The sequence below is a fragment of the Esox lucius genome, chromosome 3 (assembly GCF_011004845.1).
Source record: "Esox lucius isolate fEsoLuc1 chromosome 3, fEsoLuc1.pri, whole genome shotgun sequence".
Lineage (NCBI taxonomy): Eukaryota > Metazoa > Chordata > Actinopteri > Esociformes > Esocidae > Esox > Esox lucius.
The window spans coordinates 28891416-28916196 of NC_047571.1; the positions used below are offsets into that span (position 1 = coordinate 28891416).

General features: G+C 43.6%; 2 protein-coding genes across 4 annotated transcripts; both read left to right on the forward strand.

The window, feature by feature from the left end:
- The first annotated feature begins 58 nt into the window (after positions 1–58).
- Positions 59–13399, forward strand: LOC105030385 (receptor-interacting serine/threonine-protein kinase 2). 2 transcript variants are annotated; one of them, XM_010904227.3, is made up of 12 exons: positions 59–265; positions 684–937; positions 1288–1441; positions 1829–1984; positions 3293–3450; positions 4599–4648; positions 4757–4918; positions 5068–5153; positions 6269–6370; positions 7101–7197; positions 9024–9227; positions 9585–13399. In XM_010904227.3, exons 1-12 carry the CDS (start codon positions 230–232, stop codon positions 9959–9961), a joined length of 1836 nt encoding a protein of 611 aa, XP_010902529.2. In that variant the 5' UTR covers positions 59–229; the 3' UTR covers positions 9962–13399. The 2 variants fall into 2 exon arrangements, with proteins under 2 accessions (XP_010902529.2, XP_010902530.1); XM_010904228.4 differs by having other exon boundaries at positions 186–265; positions 844–937.
- LOC105030384 (Y+L amino acid transporter 2) lies at positions 10226–24465 on the forward strand. 2 transcript variants are annotated; one of them, XM_020045174.3, is made up of 11 exons: positions 10226–10313; positions 16803–17327; positions 18004–18129; positions 18866–19010; positions 21027–21150; positions 21417–21520; positions 22055–22151; positions 22322–22471; positions 23038–23221; positions 24046–24136; positions 24229–24465. In XM_020045174.3, exons 2-11 carry the CDS (start codon positions 16820–16822, stop codon positions 24254–24256), a joined length of 1557 nt encoding a protein of 518 aa, XP_019900733.2. In that variant the 5' UTR covers positions 10226–10313; positions 16803–16819; the 3' UTR covers positions 24257–24465. The 2 variants fall into 2 exon arrangements, with proteins under 2 accessions (XP_019900733.2, XP_010902528.2); XM_010904226.5 differs by lacking the exon at positions 10226–10313 and adding an exon at positions 15770–16055.
- Positions 24466–24781: the final 316 nt, after the last annotated feature.

A 24781-nucleotide genomic window follows, 5' to 3' on the forward strand; every position in this document is an offset into this window, starting at 1 on the left:
CGCACACCCTTATTTTAACTCGGGGATTTTTCGTATTAGAATTTTTTTTGTTGAAAGTTTTTCCACTTAACACGTCAAACTAATAATAAAAAGTACTTCGGATGATGGTAAAACTTTGTTTTACGACGCGCAGGTTTGCTGGGAGAGTTAATAACTATCCCATGAAAACGTTTGGGTCCTTAACGTAACTCTAAGAAACCCGGAAGACTGTCACCTGACTGCACAATTTATGACAACAACGGACATCGAAGCCACCACCTTCGCAGTAAGCTAAATGTAGAATTCAGTAATGTCTGTCCTAGTTTACGTTAATGTAATCTACCAGCTATTCTGTAACATGATACTATTTGGCTAACTGATCTCGGACTGTAGTATCTTACAAATATGCCCTCAATATGTTGTCGTTAGCTGTACTATCTGTAGCTAACAAGAAAGCATGATCCAGTCGCACATTGTTTTGGTGTGGAGCGGTTCCTCGCTAGAGTTTGACATATTGACAGGTGTACATCCTTTATTTTTTCTATGAAGAATTCAAGCCAAATCACAGTCAGTTTTGGACGGCTTACTGCAATTAAGCCCGCGAATAGCCGTTACCTCCTAATGGATCATTTATGATTCTGTGCTCCCGGGGGGCTTTTCGTTGCGTCTGAAACGAGAACTGTCAATTCCGCTTTCTCTTTTAGGCAGAGGAGGACCACTTGCATTTTCGTTTAAGTTCCTATTGTTGGTTCACAATAATTATGGAGCAGCGGCACGCGGGCTGTGTGAACCTCTGTAGTCTCACGAGCACTCTACCAGTGATCCCCTATCAAAAGCTGACGGACTTGCATTACCTGAGTGCAGGTGGGTTCGGAACCGTGTTCAAGGCACAGCATTCTGATTGGCGGACCACCGTTGCCATCAAGTGCCTCAAATTGGATTCTCCTGTTGGCGAAAGGTAGGATTGTTCAAATTACTATGCCATACCAAGTAGGACTTGTGATGTGCTTCACTTGATTTATTGTCTAATATGCCTACTGGTATATGATACATGTATCTAGAAGCCCCTATTGATTTTCTGTTGACCCTGACACTATTAAGGTATGTCCACAATGAACATTGATTTATTCTCAGATATGTAAAATAAATAAAAAGATATATACAGATGTGCCATGCACAAATACGAACACAGTGATTTATTATGTGGTTCCGAAATCCTATCACTCAGAAATGTACCGTATTGTTTTTCTACAATTGTCTATGCGTATGTAATTAAAAAGGCCGCAACTTAGTCACAACCATTTGCAGGGAGAGAAATTGTCTGCTGAAGGAGGCAGAGGTACTTCACAAGGCCAGGTTCAACTACATCATCCAGATCTTTGGCGTGTGCAATGAGCCTGAGTTCTTCTGCATCATCACAGAGTACTTGAGCAATGGCTCCCTGGACCAGTTGCTTCATGAGGTAAGAACAGTGTTCAAAACAAGGAATTACGAACTTAGGCTGAAAACTGTTGCCATAACAATGAAGGGGATTTAATTTAGGTTGTGCTTGTAAGAGGTGAATACAAGCACAGTATGGTTTTCACTCTTTCATTTTTGAAGAAGGTAACGAAACACGTTTGTTTGAGGTTTCCTTTGCCGTGGACTCGACTCTGACGTTGTTTCAGTCATTCAGCAGATGACAAGACAAACACAGCCTCATCGGTTGAGGAATCAAAGACGTGACAAAGCTTTTGGGCCCGTAACACATCTGCGAAATCCCCTCAATGCAGTCTTTCACTTTCTTTTTTCATGTATTCATTCTCCACTCTCCTAAAATTTCCTTTCCATTTCCTTCTGCACTCTGTAGAAGACCCTATTCCCAGTGCTGGCCTGGTCGTTGAGGCTGCGTGTCCTGTACGAGATTGCCCTGGGTGTCAACTTCCTGCACAACATGACCCCACCCCTTCTTCACCATGACCTCAAGACACAGAATATCCTGCTGGATGGAGAGCTCCATGTCAAGGTGCGTGTGTGTGTGTTGTGTTTGCGAGTGGCTCTGTTGGCACATCCACACGCATGTTTTTAACATTTAGGCAGATCCCGAGCTGCATACCCACACATTTTTGGGGTGTATCCAGTTGAGTACACAACCTTGTCTGATCGCAATGCGGGCATTGAGACATGTCACGCCAAAGCCATCTTGCTTCTTTCACGCGCTGATCGGCCGACCAGGAAGTTAGCACAATGAGCTTGTGTGAGGTCACACACTATAGACCACGTTGTATGTCTCAGTGCTGCGATACAGTGGCTCAGACCACTGTGCCACCCAAGGAGCCCCGCTGAGCCCTCCTTCTGAAGTCCCGAGGCCCAGATCGGTGGCTAGTCAAAGATCATTTGTCTTCTTATGACTACGACAGGAGGGGCAAGATTAGAATATGAATCGGCACTCAGTTATCTTGAGCAACCCTCCAGGAACCAATTTAAGCTTAATTAACCCCTATTAAAATTGTTCTTTTAATAGTTTTTAACTTGGCCCAGATTTGGGTGTGTTTAATACATGACTCGGTCCAATCTCACAGAGCCTTAAGGCTTAGTTAGAAAATATCTTAATTAGAAAATATCCAAATGTCAGCGTTTATTTGGAAGTCCAGGGTGGGAGAGTATACTTTTTACTATTTAAATAAGACTTAAATACTGTTTTAATACTATTTAGGTCTGGTTTCACAGACAGAGATTAAGCCTAGTCTAGGACTAAAAAACAAGCTCAATGGAGTTTTTTTAGTCCTATTCTAGGCGTAATAAATTTTTAGTCCTAGTCTAGGATTAATCCGTGTCTGCGAAACCAGCCCTGAGTGTACCAAAGTGCAACAAAAATGGTTACACTATTATAAACTATAAGTATACAGCATTTTTGCCTTGGGCAACCTTACCTAAAAACCTTAATAGGTTTAGTAACGCCCTGTAAATCAGTTACGCCCTGCATACTATCAAAACAATCAAATGCTTTGCTTGATCAGAGCTCAAGATTAATGTAGCCTGGTAGGTGCTGATAAAACTGAACATGTCAGTGGATCCTAATTTTGTGTTTTGAGCACACTTCTGACCAAAAAAGGTTTTCCTTCAGGTTTTGTTCTATTTCGTGCAAAGTTGCAACCTAGCAAATGAATTACTCTACAAAATAAATCATGCCTGGTCTAAAAAAAATATGATAAACATACTGAACTGCACCCAGCAGATTGTTCTCCTTCTAAACATGACCCAGCTCTTCAGCAGATTGTTCTCCTTCTAAACATGACCCAGCTCTTCAGCAGATTGTGCTCTTTGTGTTCAGATAGCCGACTTTGGCCTATCCAAGTGGCGTCAACTGTCCATCAGTAAATGCTCCGGGTCAAAGCCACCTGAGATGGGAGGCACTGTCATCTACATGCCCCCTGAGGAGTATGAACCCTCCAAGAGCCGCCGTGCAGATGTCAAACACGACATGTACAGGTAAGCCGAAGGCAAACCAGCTTGACCACAACCAGGGTTTCATAGTCCCTTGTAACTCAGTTGGTAGGACATGGTGCCTGCAATGTGAGTTTGTTTCCGATGGGGGTAGGGAAGGAGGACAAAAATGCCTGGAGGAAAGTGAAAATGTGGGCACTCACTACTGTACCCTGAATAGGGATAGCTGCTAAAAGCCTTAAACTAAAGGACCTAGACAATTTGCCGGATCTGATTATGCTTGAGCGAGAGGTTAAAACACACTGACAAGTGGCATCAGGCAACACATGGGCAGCATTAGAATTGGTTCAGATCACCATCTGCGTAATTTGAAACATGACTGGATCTGCTGAACATATTTCTTACGCGGCAATCTCGGCTGATTTCTTCACCAAACCCTAAGCGAGTGAAACTGTGTGAAATTTGAGACATTTGATTAGAAGACACACCTTGTTTTTTCACTGAAAGAGACCTTGTTTTTTGCCAGTTTTACGGAAGTACGTCAGTCTGTGTGGGATTTTACACAAGACTTCAGTAAAAGTACTACAATGTAAGTGTATTATTTTGGTCAGATTAAATCTGACCACATTCCCCTTAGGGGAAATGGCAGGGCACTTTGTATTGAGCTCCAATTTAAATATATTAATGTCAGTAACGTGTGTGTGTGTGTGTGTGTGTGTGTGTGTGTGGGGGGGGGGGGGGGGTAACAAAAAGAGATATGAAACTTGTTGCCTAGGCTTAATCTCAATTCCTGGTTCTGGCCAAATGCAACAATTGTGAGCTCACCTAAATAAAGCCAGAAGTCTCTGACTGAAACACATTGCCAACGATAGATCAATGGAAGATTTTAGTTAGTCTGATGGGAAGACTAGCCCCTCCCACTAGAGCAACCATTTAATATTTTACGGAGAAAAGTCTACATGAAATGAGCCTTTCAACATCTTTTGAGGTCTGACTGATTCAGTCCTTTGGGTCTCTGGGTGACGGTCCTTGAACAGCTGTTATCATGATTAACTGAAGTGGGTTTTCCATTTCGGTAAGACTAACGAATTGAGATGCATGACTGAGTATTTCATTCTATTAAACCTTCTTCTGTGTGAGCGTGCCTCATCTGACTCAAAAATATATATTTCTATCTTGTGTTCCCATTTTAGCTATGCTATCATTATGTGGGAGGTGCTTTCCAGAAGGATACCATTTGAAGGTAATAAAGGGAAAATTGCTTTTAATTGAGATTTTCTAACTGCAAAACATATGTTGAAGGAAAATCACAGCGAATATTTCAGTTATCTAATTTATTTTGTGTGTACAGACGCGACCAACCCGATGCAGATCATGTTCAGCGTTCTGCGGGGGACTCGACCCGACACCAGTCTGGACAGTCTGCCCCGAGACATCCCTAGCCGGGAGACCCTCATCCACATCATGACCAGTGGATGGACCACCAACCCAGATGAAAGGCCCTCTTTCCTTAGTAAGAAGCTTGTCCTATTACCTCTGACCCTCTAATCTAAAGCCAGCCATTTGGGTGAAAATCTGGAATCCTAACGGCTGGATGTGCATAGAGCCTTAACCTGGCCATCCATAGGCAGGACGGGGTCATAATTGTCCATCTGTGTTCAGAGTGTGTGATCGAGCTGGAGCCAATGCTGAGGAGGTTCGATGAGATTGACGTCCTCGAAGCTGTGCTGGAGGTGAAGAAGTCAAAGGTCAGTTGTGGCGTCGAGTACATAGACCAGAAGTTCAGTGACGTGTTGGAAATGTTTGGCAACGTGAGTGTGTGGTGGTATCACTCAAGTAACACTGTGAATTGCAAAACATTTCTTGTTGGATTTGTGATAGATGCGTTTTGGATTACTTCAGACATGACTCATGTGAAATTAGGAAGGGAGTCAAATGGATGACTTGACATTCTGGTAGGAATGACCCACAACCCCCCTCTGCCCGCTCTTTAACATTAGAGTTCAAAGAACATCCAAGCCTCTGTGGCAGCATTTACATACTGTCATCTTGACAATTATTGGCACCCATGATAAAGATAGGAAAGCAGTATAATAAAAAATAAAATAATGGGCTACATTGTGGAATATATTGTAGTCCAATAATTATTTTCAGGGGGGGTGTCAACCAAAATGTTTCCTGATTCTAAATACCATTTAATGCCTAAAAAAATTCAACATTAAATGCAAGTGTTTAATAAAAAATTTAAGATTTTTAAAACACCTAAAGTTATTAAGCAGTTGCATTTATCGTTACAGTGTAGAGGCTAACCGGGAGGAGTGGAGGCAGACAGTAGCACATTTGTTTCAGATGAACGAATTGTGCTTCAACCGCTTTCGTCATGGGAACATTGCTTCCTTGTGCTCATGCATCACTGTCATGCCCCTCTGCCATGCCACTTCTGCTTTGCAAATTTTGCAACAAACTGTGTTTTTTTTATGTGTAAAGTGCAAAGAAGACTTGGGTTGTACACAACCTATCACTAGTATTTCCAATAGTATTGATACATCCTCAAACTTTTTTCTTTTTGTTGCCTTCATCCCACCAAGACTATTGACTTTAATGTTATTTTCCCCCCCAAATTGGATCTCCTCACTGATTTCAATGGGACAGTAATAGTACCACTTTCATCTGAACCATTAAAACTACAGTGACCACATTTGATGCATGTTTAAAATGTTTGAACATGTATCAACTGATTATTTTTATGTAGTTAGCATAATTACCATTTAATTAATTATAATACAATATCTCTTGAACCACTCAAACTAGAGGGATCAAACCAACATGGTATGTAATCTCTCCATCTCTCTTCCCTCTCTAGCTGATGAGGAGGACAGGTGGCTTTTCTGCTACACCTGTTGCATGCGTGGACAAGAGGGAGGAGGAGAAACCTCTGAACATAACCATCTCCAGTCCCTGGCCAGTACGTTTTCGAGAACAGAAGTGTTGTAGAACAGAAGTGTTGTAGAACAGAAGTGTTGTAGAACAGAAGTGTTGTAGAACAGAAGTGTTGTAGAACAGAAGTGTTGTAGAACAGAAGCGTTGTAGAACAGAAGCGTTGTAGAACAGAAGCGTTGTAGAACAGAAGCGTTGTAGAACAGAAGCGTTGTAGAACAGAAGCGTTGTAGAACAGAAGCGTTGTAGAACAGAAGCGTTGTAGAACAGAAGCGTTGTAGAACAGAAGCGTTGTAGAACAGAAGCGTTGTAGAACAGAAGCGTTGTAGAACAGAAGCGGTGTAGAACAGAAGCGGTGTAGAACAGAAGCGGTGTAGGACAGAAGCGGTGTAGGACAGCAACATTCTAGGACAGCAACATTCTAGGACAGCAACATTCTAGGACAGCAACATTCTAGGACAGCAACATTCTAGGACAGCAACATTCTAGGACAGCAACATTCTAGGACAGCAACATTCTAGAACAGCAACATTCTAGAACAGCAACATTCTAGAACTGCAACATTCTAGAACTGCAACATTCTAGAACAGCAACATTCAGCGTAGGCTTAAGACCTCAGGTGCCATCTATAAGACCTGGCAGGACTCTGTTCTTTAAGTTCGTGCCACTGGGCTACAAGCACTGCACATTTCGTCCGCGTCTCCGTGTCCGTGTGTGTTTTGCCTACATATCTTCAACATGCTGTGTTGCTGTCACAGGGAAGCTCCACCTCGGGCTCTGGGTCTCACTCCTCTCAGGAAGCAGACATCTCCCAGCCGAGCTCTCTAATCAGCACCCATGACCCGCCTTCTAGAGGTAAGCCTGCCTCATCCTGGGCTATTAGTAACACCTGTAAATAGCTATAAATACAGTGTGTGTAATAAACTCACTGCACTCTGACTGCCTTTCTGATCATGCTTTTTCTCATATGCTATGTGAATGTGGCTGCCAGGTGGGCAGGCTCTTGGGATGCCTGTTATGCAGCCTCCAGCGGTCCACCACTGACCAATACTGTTGTTTCAGAGATTAGTTTGGTTTTTTTACATGGGGAAATGTAACATTTTTTACGTCAGAGTAATCCACAGATGACCCATTTATTTCAGTATATTCAGGTTGTCTGGGAAAATCCAATCACTCCTGGCTCCCAGAACTCTGTGGGAACCTGTCCCCGGAGTGTAAACATTCTGTAGCTGGTCATCTGGAGAGCTGTTCAAAACACATTCCACTGATCGTCATGTCTAAATCTCCCACACACACACACACACACCACAGATAAAACACATTTCCGTGAAAGGCATTGTTTAAAATCTAGTATTATTCATGTACAGTGTTTCCTCTTAACTGCAACCCTCCTCCAGGTCTCTGATTATTACTTTGTCTCCTTTTCTCTTTTACTCCAACCCGACCCTGTCAGGCCCGACCCTGATGGCAGCATGCTGTCGCAATGTCTTTCTCCCATGTACTACTCTCTCCTCTTCAGTCCGCTCCTTTTATCACCCCGGTTGTCCTCTCCTCTCCTCCCTCCCTACATCCTGTGACTCCTCCGTCTCCTCTCCTCTCTTCTTGCTCCGCGGCTAAGTGACCTCCTGTGAGCTCACAGAACGTGGCTGTGGGCAGTCAGGCCCAAATGAAGGAAAACTAATCTTTTGGATGCTGTCATACGTTCACTCTGGCCTTGATATCTTCTCATCCCTCCTGAATGCGTTTTAAAAACTCGTGTTTTTTGAACCCCTGGAAACTTTTAACACCGTCTTTGAAAAAGGTTTTATGGCATACGCTCCTCGTACATTCAGAATATTGAGACTGGAATGTTTGGAAAATAGGTGGCAGAGATGATTATAAAGGGAATGGTTTCGGTTTTAACCCTGCTGCTGTGCACAGTGTGAAGGGTTTGTTTCACTTTCACGGAGTAGGTAACATTACCTCAGCACATTATTTAAACAGGTTAGCATCTTCCCTTTGCCTGGTTGAGAGCTCGTAGCCACACACCCACATGGCGCTTCCTCAGACACACCAGAGAGTGCAGTTTGGAGGATTCGTTTCTGGCAATTGCAGCAAGTAAATTTAAATGTAAAAAAAAATTTGAACTTGGAAATGAATGTTACTGTAGGCCTAGCACACACCTACGTTGCCAGGATTCAGCAGGCATTTTGGTTACACTTTATTTGGACAGTCACGGTGACCATCTGTGGATGCTCTGCAGATGTTCATACTGTCATCTGAATGCCTGTTAGGGTCAGGTTTAGAATAAGTGTTAGGGGTAAGTGTTCGGGAAAGGGATGAGGATGAGGTTTCTGTTTGGTGTTAATTGACCTGTTATTGATGCTTTACAGTCTGTCCAAATGAAGTTTTACCAACATTCTTTGGTAGACTTATAGTGACTGTTTAAAAAAAAGAACATTGTCCGACAAAAGCCTATCAATAAAACAGCCGGCCAGGCGACTAAATGCGGTCAACCCTAAATGATACCCAGCTCTGTTCCTGTTCTCCCGCTTCTCTTTTTAACAGATAAATAGATAACATAAATACAGAGAGTTTCTGTAATGAGGAGAAAAATCTTTCTGTTCTTAGCTGCAGGAGCCACCGCTTTTTGACACCCATCTGTCCTTATCTCCCTCCCCCCAACACCTCCTGTTCCTCAGAAGTGAACCCCTCTTCGTTCATGCCTCACACCCTGGATCCCCCCCAGCCCCTCAAAGAGTCCAACAACCTTAACGACTACCCCCAGAATGCCCAGCCCCTGGACAACCTCAACATACCCCTCAAACCAGACAGGGCTGAGTTGGAAACTCAACTGGACAACCTCACCCTGAAGCCGCCGCCGTACCCGTCCCCAAACACACCAGGTGACAGAAATTATACCCGTTCTCAGTACCTGCCCAGCTAGACTCAGTGGCCTCCAGAGTTATTGACAAAAAAAAAAGGCAACATTATATTTCGTTTTGGTTTATCGGCTTGATCTTAATCTCAAAACATAACAGAAATCTGCCCTTTAATTGAACTGTTTCCAATATGAAAGGCTCCAATTATTCTGTATGTAATGACATCAGTAGCGGTCCTAGAACAGAGCCTTGAGGAAAACAAGGGGCTTGAGGAATCAGAACTTTTTGTTCCTCAAGCTCCGTGTTGGAACACTACTGTTTCCATAATTTCTATTACATGTAATCTAATACCTAGTGTGAAACTATCCCCACGGTCTCCAGATTACCTACCATCGGACCCTGCCGGCTCAGCGCTGGGCCCGGTGGCGCGGTGGATTGCGGCGCGGCGCGAGGCAATTGTCGAGCAGATGACGGAGGCCTGCCTGAACCAGAGCCTGGACGCCCTACTGGCGCGCTCTCTTCTGATGCGGGAGGACTACGAGTTGGTGGTGAACCGCGGCACCCGCACGGCCAAAGTCCGCCAGCTTCTGGACACCTGCCATCGCCACAGCGAAGACTTCTGCCGCGTGGTGGTTCGCAAGCTCCAGGACAACAAGCAGATGGGCCTGCAGCCGTTCCCCCCAGAGCTCAGCTCCTCCGGGGGCCCATTGACCCCTAGTGCACCCCCGCTCTCCTACAGCAACCCCAGGAATTATTAAGAGTTGTTACGGAAAAGACTAGACGCCCTGTAAACTGTAAAAGACCTTGAGCTCGTTGAGCTGGTACTGTTTGTTAGTGGGTCTTAGTCAGTAGGTACCAAATGGAGTTTAACGGACTGAAAGATGGAGGGACTGCCTGGACTTGTCCAATAAGACACTCATTTTTGTTTTCCACTTGCACAATGTTTTGTAGTTTGTGCCCTAATAAATATGAACCGGAACTGGGAGTTGATCAAGCCCAGCTGTCGGTGTACATTAAGTGTCGTGGCACCTACTTTTCTTCTCAGTCACACAGGAAAACATGTTGGTGTGACTCAAATGGAAGGCAACAAGAAGTTGAAAGGACCTGAAGGTAAATACGCCTTTTAAAAGACAGTTTTCCCTGTGTTTCGAAAAAGGTTTCACTGTTCTCTAAAAAGAAAAAGCAGAGGACTCTTTGGGATTTACAGTCAAATGCTGTGGGATTTAATCAAGGCATTTGAAGAATTACAGTACCAGACAAAAGTTTGGACACCTACTCATTCATTGGTATTTCTTTATTTTTCAGATTTTCCGCATGGTAGAATTATAGTGAAGACCTCAACAAAAACTTGGAATCATGTAGTAACCCAAAAATTATTAAACGACCAAGTTGTAGATTCAAGGTAGCCACGATTTGCCTTGATGAAAGCTTCGCACCATCTTGGCATTCTCTCAACCAGCTTCATGAGGTAGTCACCTGGAATGCTTCCTTCAGTCTGCGGTCCAACTCATCCCAAACCATCTCAATTGGGTTGAGGTCAGGTGATTGTGGAGGCCAGGTCATCCGATGGAACACCATGACTCTCCTCCATGGCCAAAACAGCCCCTTAACCAGCACTGGACAGAACCATTGTTCTGTTGGAAAAACAAATTACAGTCCCTCTAATTGCACACCAGATGGTTTGGCGTGTCATCCCAGAAGGCTGTGTTGGTCATGCTGGTTGATTTGAATTCAAAATCAGTGACATTGTGACAAGCAAAGCACCATCACGACTCATCCTCCAGGCTTCACGGTGAAGACCACACATGCGGAGATCATCCGTTCAGCCACTTTGCGTTGCATAAAGACAGCTGCTGGAATCAAATACCTCAAATTTAGACCAATCAGACCAAAGGAAAAAATTCCCAACAGTCTAATGTCCGTTTCTCTTCCAGAGCAAGTCTCTTATTGCTGTCCTTCAGTAGTGGTTTCTTTGCAGCAGTTCGGCCATAATGGCCTGATGCATGCAGTGTCCTCTGAACAGATGATGTTGATGTGTTACTTGGGTCTTCCTTTCCTGTGGCGGTTCTCATGAGAGCCAGTTTCATCACAGTGTTGATGTTTTTTGCGATTGCGCTTGAAGACGTTTTCTGGATTGACTGATCTCCGTGTCTTAACGTAATGATGGACTGGCGTTTCTCTTTGGTTATTTGAGCTGTTCCTTACAAAATATGTTCTACTACAGTACAGACATGATGAGGGTCTTCGGTATATCAGCCCTGCCTTATCACAACACTGATTGGCTCAAACGCATTAAGGAAAGTTAACTTTTAATTAGATTTTAGAATGCATTCCAGGTGACTGCCTCATGAAGCTGGTTGAGAGAATTGAAAAGAGTGTGCAAAGCTTTCTTTGGGGCAAAGGGTGGCTACTATGAATAATCTACAAAATGACATTTCTGTCTGTTAAATTACTTTTTGGGTTACTATGTGATTCCATGTGTTTTTAGTTTTGATGTCTTCAGTATTATTCTGCAATGTGTGAAATAAAATAAACAAATGCACTTGTATGAGTAGGTGTGTCCAACCTTTTGCCAGGTACTGTATATAATGAATCGTAGGTCATTTGTCAGGGAAATAATTAGTTTCTCCATGAACCATACCCAATGTTCTGAGTGGTTAGTTACAGGCCCCTTCTGACCATTTTCTAGTTCTGTTTTCTTCCCTCTGCCCTAAATGGTTTTCCAGAAAGAGATAATATGTAACATATTACTTATCTATGGCTCTGGTTTCACTCCTTGACTGTTGAATCTGTAGCTCTACAGTTAGAGAAAGGTACTCAACTAGAGTTCTACTGTTTGTGGAAACAATGAGTAGGTCAAAACTGGATCAACCACATTCCTTGTTGTTTATCAAAACAAATTGCTGCATACAGTAGGGATATCACTGTATTTAGATTTTAGAATTTGTTGTATTATAATTTTTTTGGGACAATTTCTAAACCATGTCTTTTTTCCTCATAAAGACTGTGCACTTTCTGTCCTAAAATACATTCTGTTGACATTGAAATCAAATGGGCCCAAGGCTTCAACATACACCCCAAGAGCAGGATCAGCATTTGGTTTCAGGGAGGACGACGTATCGTGTAGCCTTTGTTAAGGCCTTTATTATTTATAAGACGTGTACTTCCCTATACCGCGTATTATAGAATTTCAACGGTGGATTTAGGTGTTCGGTTTTAGCTTCTTTAGAGTCTGTCTTTTGTCTTGACAAGTTTACATATGAAGACAAACAACACACAGCCGATTAAAACCGATGTATTATAAATCACTGTTCCTGCCAATGTATTTAATACATCTGCGGCTGCTTAAACACTCTCCTTGGGTCTGACAAGGTCTTCGGGCTGTTTTGTTGACATGTTTTTTTGCAATAGAGTACGTGATGGTCCGTAGCTTGTTACAGTATCTCTGTTTGCACTACGTGTTTTTGGTAGCAGCCGGTGAACTGACTGGGCAGGGATTTGTCCTCGAGCCAAGTGTCAAATATAGTGGCCCTGAACAGCAACCGGCTGGGCTTAGCGCCGCAGTTGTTTGTTCTGCTTCCGACTGTGGCTGTCGGTCTGTGGGACGCCGTGTTGAAGGGAAGCCTGGCTGCCCACCCTGTCCCATCTGAAGTATGTCATTCAGCCAGGGGGAAGGGAACTGTCGCAGGGTTAAGGAGATGCCTTTAAATGTTGGTCCAGGATGGGCCAGAGTCATCACTTCATCGATTGCAAATGCAAAACGGCGTGGGGATTAATATATTTTTTTGTTGATGGGCCTAACAGTTCTTTTAACTGTATGAAATGTGTAACTTGAAGAATCTTCCTTGGCGATGAAACTCAAAGAGGGTGACTTCCAGAGAGTGCAGAGTGGCAATAAACCCATCAATCTCCACCACACACTTGTTTGTTAATTGTTCCCATAAACGTTCCACTTTTAAATGATAGAACAAGCCTTGAATTCAGTTGAACAAACCCCTTGTCATTTTACAACATGTAAAGCTAAGTAACAGTTAACCTTTTAAGATAGGAACGTAGTTTGCCTTCTACATGGTGTCAAGTCCTGTTATCCAACATCAATTACTTTTAAGGTAAAACTTCCATCTTCACCAAACTCAGACCTTCCCTCTCCCGTCCTGCTGCTGAAACCCTAATACATGCATTCATAATCTCCCGTCTTGACTACTGGAACTTCCTTCTTACTGGCATCAAATCTACATCCCTCCATGAGCTCCAAATGGTTCAAACTCTACTGCCAGACTACTCACTCACACCAAGTCCCGGCAGCATATCACCCCTATCCTCTGTGAGTTACACTGGCCTCCTATCTCCCAACACATTGACCACAAGATCCTCCTACTGACATATAAAGCAAACTACTAAACAATATCACCCCTGCCTTCCTCTCCGAACTTCTTCTTCCATATCAATCTACACACTCACCCCGTTCTGGTACTGAGGGCTACCTCATAAATCCAAGCTCAAAGGCTTTATTCCATGTTCATCTTGTAAAGCGTCTTTGGGTCCTTGAAAAGCGCTGTATAAATATAAAGCATTATTAATATTATTGTTTTGAAGCTCAAAAACACAGTGGTGCCTTGAGCTCATGGGATTCCACTTGAGCTCATGAGGGCTGCACTGCTTCAGATTTGCTGAATGGAGTCACTGGACAGTCTCATTAGCCCTTACTCCATCAAACATTGTTTTCCCACTCCCTCAGCTCTGGACACATCCAAATGAAGGTCCAAGAGGAAGGATTTAGGCAGCATCATTAAGAATTACCCAGAATCTATGAGGCAGTGTAGAGAAGAAAAGGCAGGATTGGATCTGGTAATTATAGTGCATGGTGCAATAATTAATCCAGTTAATTCCTTGTTGAAATGACTCTACCCAAAACAAGTATTTCTAACTAGGCTTCAGTACAATGGGTCTTATAGACCTGACCTACTGCCCTAATTAATGTAGCCTTGTACGAAAAATATAAATGTTAATAATTAATATTAATTAGAAATGTTTGGCTGTACTCTTTAATATACTGGCCTAACATAAACCTCTTATACCATTAACTTTAGGCTTTACTGAATTACCATTCTTATAAATCCAAAACGTCACAATCTCTCTGACTATTTTTCCTTTGAAGATCTTGATAAGAAATGGCGGACCCAGTTGACTTCACAGTCAAAGGTAACTACAGTATTGTCCAGTGGAACTATCCATAATTGGCATTGTTCCCCCGGGTGACCCCAGCGGGATCTCCAGGTCATGACTGTTACAATCACTTCCTCTCCTGACAGTGGAGCTCTGTCCTGCTGATACCTGTCCACAAAGCATCAGTGTCAAAAGTAATCTCATCCTTTCACCTTGTCATCCTCTGGCTCTTCCCCCAGTTTCGGTTTCTGCCGGCGATGTGTGTGTGTGTGTGTGCATTGTCTCAGCGTGGGGAACTGAGCGCTCGGCTAAGTCCCAGCTGGGTAGAGGCCTTATTATAAATGCATTTCCTTAAACGGGTGCTTAAAGCACAGGCTGGGTCAACACCGGGCTCAACACTATGACCACTGTTGAACGCTGGCTGAGATCTCTAGGCTCATGTGTTGCTGTGTGTTCATTCATCAAGGCGTTCTTACCAAAATAAATTGGTGTTGTGGTAGATTCATTGTCAGACCACGTGGTTGTCTTCTGTTTTCAGCTCTGGTCGAGTTGGAACGTATTCTGTGCCAAGTGTTTTGATGTAGGGTGGTAGGGCGCCTTGCCTTAGAGAAACTTCCAAAATCTTCTGGATAATTACAGCCTTGTCTTTGATACTGTTTTATGTTCAAGACTCATATTGTTTTCCACAACTGATTAATCCATTTGCACAGAACTCAACATTTTATCGATTTAATTTCTTTTTGCTTTTTTATACCATTGGACAAACTGCTGTGTAAGTACAGTACAACTATCTTTGATGTTCTGCCTTTTGTTCCATTGTTCTAGTTTTCTTCAGTCATTTTCTACTTGTAGTTCTAAGTTATTTTATGTATTAAAAAAAAAAAGTAATATTCCTGTACAGCTTCCCGATTTGATTCAACTTATGTATGTTTTTCCATTTCGGTATGCACATTCACCACTGTCAAATATACTGTATACAGAAGATGAATCTGTAGAACTGTAGCACAGAAAATAGGATTCACCAGAGTATGTATGCAATGATGTTTCAGATACCATACACTTTTCATTAAAGTGTGTAGAATCCTTACAACCCTGTTTATTTTTTTCCTGTATTTCAGTTCTTATATTTTACTCACTGCCATACTCTGAATCCCAGGTGCAGTGGCTTCAGTCATACACAAGAACATAATCAGAACCTCCACGATCAGTCTTTGGTGTTACTCTATACACACACTACTGTTTAGACAAATCACTTCCTGTTTACAGTCTATGTAAAATGGTTCCCTTCGGGTCCTTTTTTGGGAGCGGGGGGGGGGGGGGGGGGTCAATGATGGGAACTCAATAACAAAATGTTCCATGGGAAGAACGGGTAACAGCTGGGTCTGAAACACTTCCCATGCGCGAATGAGACAAATCCCATGTTATCAAGACTCTGTCCGGGGAAGAGCGGGTGCTAAGTGCTGATATCCTCCCAAAATAGAAGTGGAACCGGAGAGGGTGTCTACCATCGCACTGGCATTGCGACACTGACCGTCCTGTTGCTGCCTCAGATGGGCGCACTCCACTCTCCGACTAACTCAGAAAACCCATCAGAGGGTCTTGACCTGTTGGCATTCGAGCGTTCACCCTCAGAGGAAAAACCTTAAATTCTCATACCTGTTGAGAGCCGTGTTCTTCTATCGACAGGTAGGGACGGTAAATGTGTCTTTATTTATTTTATGGTCATGGTTGTGTTCATGGGTTGAGGATCTTTGTCTAAAAGATTGTGGTAGGTGGAGAGATGACACTTGTGACCAGCACTTAGTCATTTTACATCTATATTAGTATATTACAATGGAACAGAATAAGTAAAGGACCCAGTAAAAGAACTGTGGGAGCATGTGTTCTGGCTCTACTTTAGGGGCCATGGCAGGAAAAAAATGTGGGTTTAGGGTGGGGAGCCCCTCATTGTCCAAACATAAAGGTATTCTTAATTCCAGAATGTATAAGTAAATATTTGTCCCAGTTTAAAGGTGCTACTACTACCATTAATACAAGCAAAAATGACCAGTAGACATGTTTTGAGTTAATGTTTCAAATTACATATTGTCTAGACATAAATAAATCAGTGGCCGACATATTCCCCATTTTAACATTCTCACCGGTCCGTCTATCAGTTTGCATCGACTTGTGATCTCCACATACTGTAGACCCCCGCAGTACATTCCTCCCCCCAAACCACCCTGGACTAGCTAATGCTACACCGGTCTCGTTCTGTAAGGGGAAACAAAGGGAGGAGACAAGTTGCGTTATTGTTTAGAGGCAGGATTCCACACAGTGCCCCATCAATTACATTTATTGGTGTTTGTATTATTTAGTATCCCTGTAATATTTTCATTCAATTCATCTCGAGATCAACCTCAACATTAATGCTGCGTGCACATTTTTCCTCAGCTCCTTAATCTGGCAGAATGAGACAGAAGCTGGCTGCCCTGTTGCGGTCACTATGCCCCAGCAAGCGGGCCGAGTCCGTTGAAGACCTCAAGGTGCCGAAGGGCGACGACAACAAAATGCAAATGAGGCGCGAGATCTCCCTCACGAACGGCATCTGTCTGATAGTGGGCAACATGATTGGCTCTGGAATCTTCGTCTCCCCCAAAGGTGTGCTCATGCACGCCGGCTCCTACGGCCTGTCGCTGGTCGTCTGGGCCCTTGGTGGCATCTTTTCCGTTTTCGGGGCACTGTGCTACGCAGAGCTGGGAACCACCATCACCAAATCGGGCGCCAGCTACGCCTACATCCTGGAGTCGTTCGGCAGCTTCCCGGCCTTCATCCGTCTGTGGACGTCCATCCTGCTGATCGAGCCGGCCAGCCAGGCGGTCATCTCGCTGACCTTCGCCAACTACCTGGTGGAGGCGTGGTACCCCACCTGCCAACCGCCCTACGACGCCATCCGCCTCCTGGCTGCCGCCTGCATCTGTAAGGGACCTGCCGTGTGGTTGTTTTTACCAAGTCACCAGGGAGGGGGTTTGTGGACCCTTTTCCCCGGGGACACAGGTTAACCCCAATCCCATAACCCCAAACCGTTTTTCAATTTCAAACGGATGACTCCATTTAGGATGTAAGCTCCTTGCCCGAGTGAACCAATCATTTCAGCTTGCGGGACTCATGATTCATGACAGAAGGGGCTAGTCCACGGACCACAAAGATATTTGCCTGTGTCCAGGAAATCGTCTCTTTAGGCCAAATCAACCATTGTCTTTAGTCACATGAACGCATCTTCAACTCAGTTGCCCCGTGCGTCGGCTGGCAGGAAAGTGAAGCCCCGAAGAGCTTGTCGGCCGGGCCGTTAAAATAACACCGGGTCCACTTTGCTTTGTGCTGGTTCTTTGGTTGTCTGGGAGTCTCACACTGGACTGGTATTTAGGTCAGACAGCGATGGACCGAGTCAGCAGCACGGTTCAGACACGAGATTCCCCGGCCCGGAAAACTTACTGTTGTTTGCATCACCTCCAAGTTACTGTTACTAACATAACAGATTTTTCAACTGTTTGCTTTGTGGATCGGTCAGACGCTCTAACGGCCGAGCTGTCTGCCGCCCCTCTCTTCTGCATCTGTATGGCGCAGCGTAGATAACCCCTCTGTTTCCTCACAGGCGTGCTGGTCTTCGTAAACTGTGCGTACGTGAAGTGGGGCACCCTAGTCCAGGATCTGTTCACCTATGCCAAGCTCCTGTCCCTCATCCTAATCATCATCATAGGTGTCATAAAGTTGGCCCATGGTAAGTGATGTGGAGGGGACAGTCAGCATTTCTGGTGGGTAGTGTGTGGGGTGATTTAACTGTGACTGACCCTCCATTATATTAAAGCATAGTTTTAACTGTGACTGACCCTCCATTATATTAAAGCTGAGTTTTAACTGTGACTGACCATCCATTATATTAAAGCATAGTTTTAACTGTGACTGACCATCCATTATATTAAAGCATAGTTTTAACTGTGACTGACCATCCATTATATTAAATCTGAGTTTTAACTGTGACTGACCCTCCATTATATTAAATCTGAGATTTAACTGTGACTGACCATCCATTATATTAAATCTGAGTTTTAACTGTGACTGACCCTCCATTATATTAAATCTGAGATTTAACTGTGACTGACCATCCATTATATTAAATCTGAGATTTAACTGTGACTGACCATCCATTATATTAAATCTGAGTTTTAACTGTGACTGACCCTCCATTATATTAAATCTGAGATTTAACTGTGACTGACCATCCATTATATTAAATCTGAGTTTTAACTGTGACTGACCCTCCATTATATTAAATCTGAGTTTTAACTGTGACTGACCCTCCATTATATTAAATCTGAGTTTTAACTGTGACTGACCATTCCTCTACTCAAGGTACATGTGCAACACAAGGTAATGTCACACGTCTGTTTTCCTCTGCTGCGTCTCCCTCCTCCCTCCTCCCTCCTCCCTCTTGCCTCTCTCCCTCCTGTGTCTAGGAGAAACACAGAACTTCCAGAATCCATTTGAGGGTTCCTCGATGGAACCCGGGCCTATAGCTCTGGCCCTTTATTCAGCCCTGTTCTCCTACTCTGGCTGGGACACACTTAACTTTGTCACGGAAGAGATCCAGAACCCTGAGAGGTATCTGTCCTATTTTAAGACCCCCGCATTCATAAGTGGGTCAGTCATCCAAGTCTTACAACAGATTAAGCGCATGCAGCTTCTCTTCACCAGGAGAGTGGTGGGCTCGATATGTGGCATTGTGAGTCCGACACACAAAGGATCCTACTTCTCACTTCTCTTCTCATAGTTCCCTACCATAAACTCTCCGATATTTCAGACTGTGTTGGATGACTGCACCTATGCTTTGGTTTAAATCAGAATCCAGCTAATAAAAACTTTCGCTGTGTCACCATCTAGTCCAGGAGTGTCATACTTAAAGGGGCACGGTGTAGAATTCAGCCTCTAAACAATAACACGTGTCTGCTCCTCATGTTTCCTTACCAAACAAAACCAGTATATTATTAGTTAGTCCAGGGTTGTTTGGGGGGGGGGGGGGGGGGGGTAGTACTGCGAGTGTCTGAGGTTAGTATAATAAGGAGATCACAGGTCAATGCAAACTGTTAGTCGGACCGACAAGAGTGTTTAAATGGAGATTGTCAGTCACTGCTTAGTTTTCAAAGGAAGAGATTATTTAAAACATTAACTTAAAACGAACTACAGTTGTCCTATGGTCATTTTTGCTTGTTTTTATGTTAGTAGTACAGCAAAAAGATGACATACTGTGCCTTTAATTGTCCTTTCCCCCTCACTGTCTACTTTCTGCTCTTAGAGGAAGGATGACAACATGAGACGGTTTTTGGATGGCAATCATCTGATTGTCACAGTTTGTAAAATGGGAGCTACAGTGGGGAGAACAAGTATTTGATACATTGCGGTTTTCCCACTTACAAAGCATGTAGAAGTCTGTAATTTTTATCATAGGTACACTTCAACTGTGAGTGACGGAATCTAAAACGAAAATCCAGAAAATCACACTGTATGATTTTTAAGTGATTAATTTGCATTTTATTGCATGACATAAGTATTTGATACATCAGAAAAGCAGAACTAAATATTTGGTACAGAAACCTTTGTTTGCAATTACAGAGATCGTACGTTTCCTGTAGTTCTTGACCAGGTTTGCACACACTGCAGCAGGGATTTTGGCCCACTCCTCCATACAGACCTTCTCCAGATCGTTCAGGTTTCGGGGCTGTTGCTGGGCAATACGGACAATAGCTTGCCTATTGTCCTGTAGCCCAACCCAGCCTTGTGCAGGTCTACAATTTTATCCCTGATGTCGTAACACAGCTCTCTGGTCTTGGCCATTGTGGAGAGGTTGTTTGATTGAGGGTGTGGACAGGTGTCTTTTATACAGGTAACAAATTAAAACAGGTGCAGTTAATACAGGTAATGAGTGGAGAACAGGAGGGCTTCTTAAAGAAAAACTAACAGGTCTGTGAGAGCTGGAATTCTTACAGGTTGGTAGGTGATCAAATACTTATGTCATGCAATAAAATGCAAATTAATTATTTAAAAATCATACAATGGGATTTTCGGGATTTTTGTTTTAGATTCCGTCTCTCAATTTTGAAGTGTACCTATGATAAAAATTACAGACCTCTACATGCTTTGTAAGTAGGAAAACCTGCAAAATCGACAGTGTATCAAATACTTGTTCTCCCCACTGTATGTGCTCAATAAAGAGCAGTGTCAATACAAAGATCTATTGTTCATGAGCCCAGAAAAGAACATCGGGAAACTTTTCCAATCATGTTGTGACAAACCTGTAAAGTCTCCAAAAATCACACATACCATGATGATCTTTTTAAAGGAATTGTTATGTTGTTTATCTAGAAGAACAGGTGTCACTTCACTGCCCCTCTTCACAGGACGTCCCAGCACAATATTGATTAAATTCCACACATTGAGTAATGGGCAGAACAACAAGTGTACACAAAATAGAAACAGAACTGCAACATTTTCTTTGTGTCAACTACAAAACAGAAGTGGTCAACAAAATAAGCAAAAATGCATACTATGTGTGGTTTAGTGGAGACGATCAGTTATGTTGTTTACAATCCTTCCCTTTGACCTGATACTCTGTTGCTATAGGAACCTGCCTTTGGCCATCGCCTTTTCCATGCCAATAGTGACCATCATCTACCTGCTGACCAATGTGGCCTACTACACAGCCCTGGACATGCCCTCCCTCCTGGCCAGTGACGCTGTTGCCGTGGTGAGGCGTCTGACCCACAAGCTCAGAATGGGGCGTTTAGGGCGGTGAAGGACAGGACACGTATGTCGCACCACGCCGTGTTCTGCCTTGTTAGACATAAGGACAATATCCGATAAACCTGCGATTAACATTCAAACAATCCCTAGAAATTCCACTGTTGCATTTTGCCAGAAGAAACGGTTGTAGCGTGACCGACAGTGATGCGTTCCTGGGGGAAATTTAAAACTGACCGATGAACTAAGCGTTTTTTTTTTCTGATCCCACAGACGTTTGGGAATGCAGTCCTGGGACCGTTCAAGTGGATTATTCCCATCTCCGTGGCGATGTCCTGCTACGGGGGACTCAACGCCTCCATTATTGCTGCCTCCAGGTATGGACCACATCGTCGATGCATTGACCTCACATGGTGGTCCTGGTCACAAGCTCAGGTGTTTCAATGGCCATGAGCTCTGATGCACACAGTAACATTGCCTAGAGTCCACCAGAGAGTTACTCTCAGAATACAGTAACACTGCCTGGAGTCCACCTTAGAGTTACTCTCAGAATACAGTAACACTGCCTGGAGTCCACCTTAGAGTTACTCTCAGAATACAGTAACACTGCCTGGAGTCCACCTTAGAGTTACTCTCAGAATACAGTAACACTGCCTGGAGTCCACCTTAGAGTTACTCTCAGAATACAGTAACACTGCCTGGAGTCCACCTTAGAGTTACTCTCAGAATACAGTAACACTGCCTGGAGTCCACCTTAGAGTTACTCTCAGAATACAGTAACACTGCCTAGAGTCCGTCTGACAGTTGCTCTTAGAATACGGTGTTTCAGATCATAGGTCAGAAAACCCAATCCATTGTAGCTTCTGAATCGTGCCTATTTTATTGTTTTCGCTGCACTCTGTACTGTCCAGGTTGTTTTTCGTGGGGGCAAGAGAGGGACACCTTCCACGCAGTCTCAGTATGATCCATGCCGAGCGCTACACGCCCGTGCCGGCTCTCATATTCAACGTGAGTCATTACCGTCCCGACTTCACAGACCACAGTGCTCTCTTGAGTTACACAGTGAAGTCTAGATATGTGATTTACCATACAGGGTCATTAGAGAACAGGTCCTTGATTCTATCAGGCGACCGGCTTTAGAATATCTCTGATCTGTTATGTGTCCTATTTATTTTCAGGGGTTGATGGGTCTCATCTTCCTGTGTGTTGAGGACGTCTTTCAGCTCATCAACTATTTCAGCTTCAGCTACTGGCTGTATGTAGGCCTGTCAGTGGCTGGACTAATCTACCTGCGCTACACTCAGCCGGACAGAAACAGACCTGTCAAGGTACGGAGTTACTAACATGTCATGTTTCTTTCTTCTGTGCTGGCTCTGTTACATACAACATTGTAGGAATCTTTATTATTTTGGCAATAAACAGTTCCCATTCTAAGTACTATAATAAAACCTACCCTAACTCCTAACAACAACCTTGATTGTGACTTTTACAATGAATCTAACCTTTTGTAGATCTGTTCTGAAACACTGAGGTAACAAGCACCATTTGTTCCGGTGCCTTGGATATATCAAGGATTTGTTGTTCACATCTTTTGAATTTCAGTACAGCGGAGATTTGGCCCACATACTTGCTGGTAATTTTAAAAGAGGGGGGTGGGCGCCTTTTGTTCTGGTTCCAATCTCATTAATACATATATGGACCCAGAACTTGATCACAGAGCTGAACAATTAACATTTTAGTTCTAGGTTGACCAAGATTAGCCTAAACCTAACCACTGAACAGGAAACAGGAAGTAGCCCTTTTCCTTTGAGGGACTGGCAAGATGTCGTCACAAGATACGTGTGATGTGAATAAACGGATGTGTGTGTCCCCTAACCGGGTTTCCTCTCTACAGCTCAGCCTGATCTTTCCCTTCATCTACTGCCTGTGCAGTCTGTTCCTGGTTATCGTCCCCCTGTACACCGACACCATCAATTCGTTCATAGGGATTGGCATTGCCCTGTCCGGAGTGCCTGTCTACTACATGGCTATCTACCTGCCTGACCACAGGAGGCCCCGGTTTATAGGCAAAATAAACGGTGAGGATCCAAGCCTGGTTTTCTTGGAACCATTTTACGTTTTAAAAAATAGCACACTGAATGGAAAATATTTAGTGGGTTTAGACAAACAAACATAATCTGTCTAACCATCCAGCTGGACTGTGACCTATTTACATGCAATATTGCTAGACAGTGATCGTGTTGGGAGTAAGCAGATTCGTTAAATAATTTTGAAACAAAAGTGATGCCCATTAACTTTTAGGAGTTGCACAACATGTCCGTCAACAGGACAATGGTAATGTTCCTTTGGATGTGTCCTCACATGTGAGTCATTTAGCAGATTCTGTCATCCAGAGAGACTTGCAGGTGTGTTGTTCTTAGGGCAGCCAGGTCAGACATCCAGACATATTAACACCTAAGGCAGACTAGCAAGTCTATTCACTAGGGACTTTGTCATAACCCTTGTCACGTATATGGCAAGCCTGTCATCACCGTAAGAGTCACAGTTCAGTCTGCCTTTACAAATTGATCCCTGTACATCCTGTCCACATGTGAATGGCAGCCTTTAAGTGTCCAAAATGTGATTGTTCCGCCTCATTGGTTGGGTTTTAGCTGTATGCATGACTCCAGGACACGAGGTATCATAAAATGTGTACATGAACTGGCAAAGCCAGACTCAGTAAATCAAAAATAAAATACTGCATTTGTTCTGAAAAATGTTCTATGTGCAACATTTAGTGCCATGTGTGTCAAATTCCATTACCTACAAGTCCAGTGAAACCACTCCAGTTAAAATGCCTTTTGTCTTTTTTTTCTCAACATAACTTGTGACTGACTTCTACCTTCCTCTCTCTTTTTGCCAGCCATGGTCACCAAATATACCCAAATGGTGTTGTACTGTTGTCTGACGGAACTCGACCTGGAGCCAGAGAAGCTGCCGGACAGCAAAACTCAGTGAGGAGGCCTCCTTGACCCATGCCACATTTCCACTGGTGCCCAACACTGGCGTTGTTCCCTAAAGTCCAGATTTGTTTCTGTTTCCACAGACACAGGCCTGGGCCAGTCAGCCAATAGGACATGGCCGAGTAGCCCGACTCTCACTTGGTGCCAAGCCTCGGACTTTAGGACTTTTGGCGGGGTTTATGGATTGACGCGTTACATGGTGTGATAACGCTGCATGTTGTTCTGTTCGAATGGCGATGTGTATCGTTTGCTTTAGGCTTCTCATATTGGTTTTCATCCGATCTAACAAACAGATCCTTCCTAAAATAGAGAAAATAAAGCAACAGTACAGGGAAGCAAAGACTCAGAACGGAAAGAGTTGGAACGACAGAAGTTAATACGATGCCATTGACTCAATAGAAAAACGGAGCGCTGAGAACGAGACGTAGCCTGCAGAACTTATAACAACACAAAATTACCCCAGAATTCTCCCAAATCCTTCTATTAAAGGTATATATATTTGACAAAATACTCAAACTGGTTTAGTTGCAGTGTCACAAGTGTAGGTGGAGAAGGAGCCGTCGCAGGAGTTTGAAGAAGACATTTGTTTTAATACTTAAGTTCTAACACCATATTGTAAACAAACTGAGCACGGCA

Bases quoted from the DNA above. Each gene is read 5' to 3' on its own strand.
- LOC105030385 (XM_010904227.3), top strand. From the start codon at position 230: ATGACAACAACGGACATCGAAGCCACCACCTTCGCA. The intron at 5,154-6,268 runs GTCAGTTGTGGC...TTCCCTCTCTAG, and splicing joins TGGAGGTGAAGAAGTCAAAG to CTGATGAGGAGGACAGGTGG. The intron at 9,228-9,584 runs GTGACAGAAATT...CACGGTCTCCAG, and splicing joins CCCGTCCCCAAACACACCAG to ATTACCTACCATCGGACCCT.
- LOC105030384 (XM_020045174.3), top strand. From the start codon at position 16,820: ATGAGACAGAAGCTGGCTGCCCTGTTGCGGTCACTATGCCCCAGCAAG. The intron at 19,011-21,026 runs GTATCTGTCCTA...CTGTTGCTATAG, and splicing joins GAGATCCAGAACCCTGAGAG to GAACCTGCCTTTGGCCATCG. The intron at 23,222-24,045 runs GTGAGGATCCAA...TCTTTTTGCCAG, and splicing joins GTTTATAGGCAAAATAAACG to CCATGGTCACCAAATATACC.